At 32.9% G+C, this 4,035-nt stretch overlaps 1 protein-coding gene across 1 annotated transcript; it reads left to right on the top strand.

Moving 5' to 3' along the window:
* The first annotated feature begins 2,123 nt into the window (after nt 1-2,123).
* Nucleotides 2,124-3,511, top strand: LOC106333673 (casparian strip membrane protein 3-like). The gene is made up of 3 exons (XM_013772088.1): nt 2,124-2,539; nt 2,646-2,769; nt 3,193-3,511. The coding sequence occupies exons 1-3, from the start codon at nt 2,217-2,219 to the stop codon at nt 3,409-3,411; spliced, it is 666 nt and encodes a 221-aa protein (XP_013627542.1). The 5' UTR covers nt 2,124-2,216; the 3' UTR covers nt 3,412-3,511.
* Nucleotides 3,512-4,035: the final 524 nt, after the last annotated feature.

A 4,035-nucleotide genomic window follows, 5' to 3' on the forward strand; every position in this document is an offset into this window, starting at 1 on the left:
GGGGGGGGGGGGGGGCTTGGCATGATTTATTTATTTTTAAAGTTTCGATGGACTTTAGTTCAATTCTTTAAAACAAACATTTTTGGGTTGTGTTGGTTTCTCGTCTAATCTTCTCCATCGATATTCAATCGCAAGAGGTTATCTAACCTAACCTGAAACCTATCGTTCCCGATTCCCCTTCCCCGGTGAAGAAACGCTCCGCCTTTATGGCAATCAATCAACACAACCCAGTAATCCCACCCTCTACTCTTCACTGTCGTTTAATTCATTCATATAAGCTTATTACATAATTTATACTTCTCTGTTGATTGATTGCCATAACGGCGGAGTGTTTCTTCACCGGAGAAGGGGAATTGGGAACTATAGGTTTCAGGTTAGGTAAAATAACCTCTTGCGATTGAATATCGATGGAGAAGATTTGACCAGAAACCAACACAGCCCAAATATGTTTGTTTTAAAGAATTGAACTAAAGCCTATCGAAACTTAAGAAAATAAATAAATTATGCCACATGGCATGATTCCTCCCATGGAGATAGCCAAGTCTACTTTATACATATTATTATACATATTATGATAAACTACATCAAAAATACGTTTGTATGAGCAGAAATATCAAACATACAATGGTAATTTATATGATTTCTCTATGAAAATGTTCAAATTTTGAAACCAATTTGTCTATCAGCTCAACTAATTTTTCTTACATTCAAATAATAAACAATTCATATTTTACACTTTTAAATCAATCATTATTTTCATTTAACAATTTCTAAAATAGAAAATTAAAACAAACCACATAGTATAAATAATTAAATACAATAAAATGATTCTCAAATCAAACAAAACAATTAAAATCATATAAAATATCAGTACTCATGCATAAATTGTTTTTCATATCCTCTCAAAATTTGAGAAAAAAAAAAGAAATAAAATAATCCATAAATTTGAGTAGAAGATTTACTCTTGGTGCATATATGAATACAGTTAGTGATGCATATAGAAGAGTAAAATAAATATTATTTTTTTAAACTGTTTATTTTTTTGTAACTTTAAAACTATGTTCAAATCAAATTGTACAAGTATAATATGATTTACTTATTTTATTTTTTTGAAACTGGATTTACTTATTTTATTCTCAATCCCAAATTGTTATCTCACTGAAATTGGAATACATTAAATCAGACATGTATGTTGTTATTGTGATCTCGATTCTAATGCATTTTTGTTGATATTGTAGTATTGTAGATCACTGTACATGTGATTAATAATATTTACTTTGCTTCTGTTACATTCAAAATTCATTGTATAGCTTTCTAACATTCAAGAACATAATATCCAATTATTAAAAATTCGGTCAAAAGCAACAAAGCTTAATAAAAAGGTCAAAAAATCAGTTTAGGTAAAAGGCTAAAATATTTTTGCATATGTATTCAAATTTTGCTTATTTTAAAATAATCTAAAAACAATGAATGAAGAAATTGAAATATTTTTATATGTTTGATAAATATTTTTTACTATAACACCAGAATAGTTTCAAAATTACTATAACATATATTATTGTACAAAAATCCGGCGCCTAGCGCCGGCATAACATATATTATTAGTATAGTCGTCGCGTTACAATTTTCATATTATTATTTTTGAAATGTTAAAATTTTCATGCAGCTAGCTAGCATGCATGCTATGAAAGTTAAGAGAATTGCGTAGACGAATTAATTAATATTCTGCATCACCTAATAATTGCAACCTAAAAGCAAATTTCAATTAATTCAACGTAACCTAATCCTATAAAAAGTATACATTCAGCTTTCGGAGTCAGTACTGGTCAAAAAGTATAATTTAAAATTATGTATATATGTGTATTGTATAGGTTAAAGAAAGTACATGGTTGTTGACACATATTAACTAATAATATTCAATCTGGCTTTATATGTCAATGGAGCAAGTCGTCTCCTATATATATTTTTTTACTAAACAAAGATCGTGAAATTAAGATTATGAATAAGTTTTGCTTGAAACATTAAAAAAATATACACACCCAAACCTATTCCTTCACTTCAACAACTAAATTGACATGCATGCATATATATCCTACATGCAAGACTTAGGATTCATTATCCTCAGAATATCTAGTTTCTCCTTTGAATATTTTCCAAATTCAACTTGCAAGGTCAACCCTAATTTTTAGTCTTCTTCTGAGTCTCAGTTATTTCCTATGGATATCGAAAAGGCAGGGAGCAGAAGAGAAGAAGAAGAACCCATTGTCCAAAAGCCAAAGCTAGACAAAGGAAAAGGCAAAGCTCATGTGTTTGCTCCTCCCATGAACTACAGTCGAATTATGGAAAAACATAAGCAAGAAAAGGTGAGCATGCCTGGGTGGAAAAGAGGCGTGGCTATCGTCGATTTTGTTCTTAGACTCATTGCAGCCATCACGGCCATGGCCGCTGCAGCAAAGATGGCAACCACGGAAGAGACTCTCCCTTTCTTTACTCAGTTTTTGCAGTTCAGTGCTGACTACACCGATCTACCAACGCTTTCGTAAGTTGCTCTCAAAATGTTCACTCTTACTAAATATTATGCCAATAATACAAATAACTATCGATTGAAATTGTTTGAAGCTTAATTTATTTGTTCTGTTTTGCAGATCTTTTGTTGTAGTAAACTCAATCGTGGGCGGCTACCTAACCCTATCATTGCCTTTTTCCATTGTCTGTATCCTCCGGCCTCTCGCAGTGCCACCTAGGCTCTTCCTCGTCTTATGTGACACGGTAACATTTTTTATGTGTTAGATTGCTCAGAGTTTCAACAGCCAAATTTAAGAAACGTTCACTTGTTATTTCTTTTATAAAATCAAAAGAAAAAATAAACGCAAACGCCCACCACAAAGAGAGTTCCTCATTTCGTTTCAGTTTAGCGTCTACCGTTTAAAAAAAATGTAACATTTTTCGTTAACTGGCAGTTTCAATTAGAAAAAACAGGTTATTATAAAATGTAAACGTAAAACCAACACTGAATATAATCAATGTTTCAATCAATTAACCTCCAGAAACCCTGCTTTCTAAAGGCTTATATTACACTCGTTAATGTATAGTCTAGAATATGGTCGTATATATTCGAAGGTTTAAATATGTATATGTTGAGTACATATGGCGCATCCCTATTTAATACGTATATTGATTTCTGTGGTCCAGGCGATGATGGGCCTCACTATGATAGCGGCATCTGCTTCTGCAGCCATAGTTTATTTGGCGCACAATGGGAATTCAAGCTCGAACTGGCTTCCCGTTTGCCAGCAATTCGGTGACTTTTGCCAAGGAACCAGCGGCGCCGTGGTGGCTTCCTTCATTGCAGCAGCTCTTCTCATGGTCCTCGTCATTTTCTCTGCGTTTGCTCTCAAGAGATCGACGTGAAAATTTGTATTTGTGCCTATTAAATTCCTGTGTGCTCTGATATTCATTTGTGTGAATTTGAAAAGAGTAAGATATATGATTTGGTTTTTGTTAAGTTGTGTAACTCGGGTTTGTATTGAGAATTGTGTTGTAAATCAATCAACTCACAAAAAGAATGATAATCGTTAATCTCGTACTCCGCGTTTTTGACGTCCTATTTAGAGGCACTTTTGGCCAGGCAGTCGTCCGGTTGAAACATCTTCACCATGTTTAAATTCACAGAGTTAAAAACTTGCCAGAGTTGTCAAAACCGCACTTAGGTTCTGGTTTGAAAACTTGTGTAGCCTAGCGAATAAAGATAAAGAATCATATAAATATTTTACAAAAACGTTTCCACTTGTACGGAATAGATAATTGATGGTTCACCAATTACTATGTTTTAAATGACTAGATAATTGATGGTTCACCAATTACTATGTTTTAAATGACGCAAGGCGCTCCTAGTCGATCAGAGGTGGGCTATGTAAAGAAGCCGAAAATCTGAACTGACATAAATGATAATATAAATCGATATTAAATGAAAACCGATATGAAAAACGTTTCATAAATAGATATGGAGTCGAGATACCTTTTCTTTTCTTAATC

The sequence above is a fragment of the Brassica oleracea genome, chromosome C3 (genome assembly GCF_000695525.1).
Source record: "Brassica oleracea var. oleracea cultivar TO1000 chromosome C3, BOL, whole genome shotgun sequence".
NCBI classification, from domain to species: Eukaryota; Viridiplantae; Streptophyta; class Magnoliopsida; order Brassicales; family Brassicaceae; genus Brassica; species Brassica oleracea.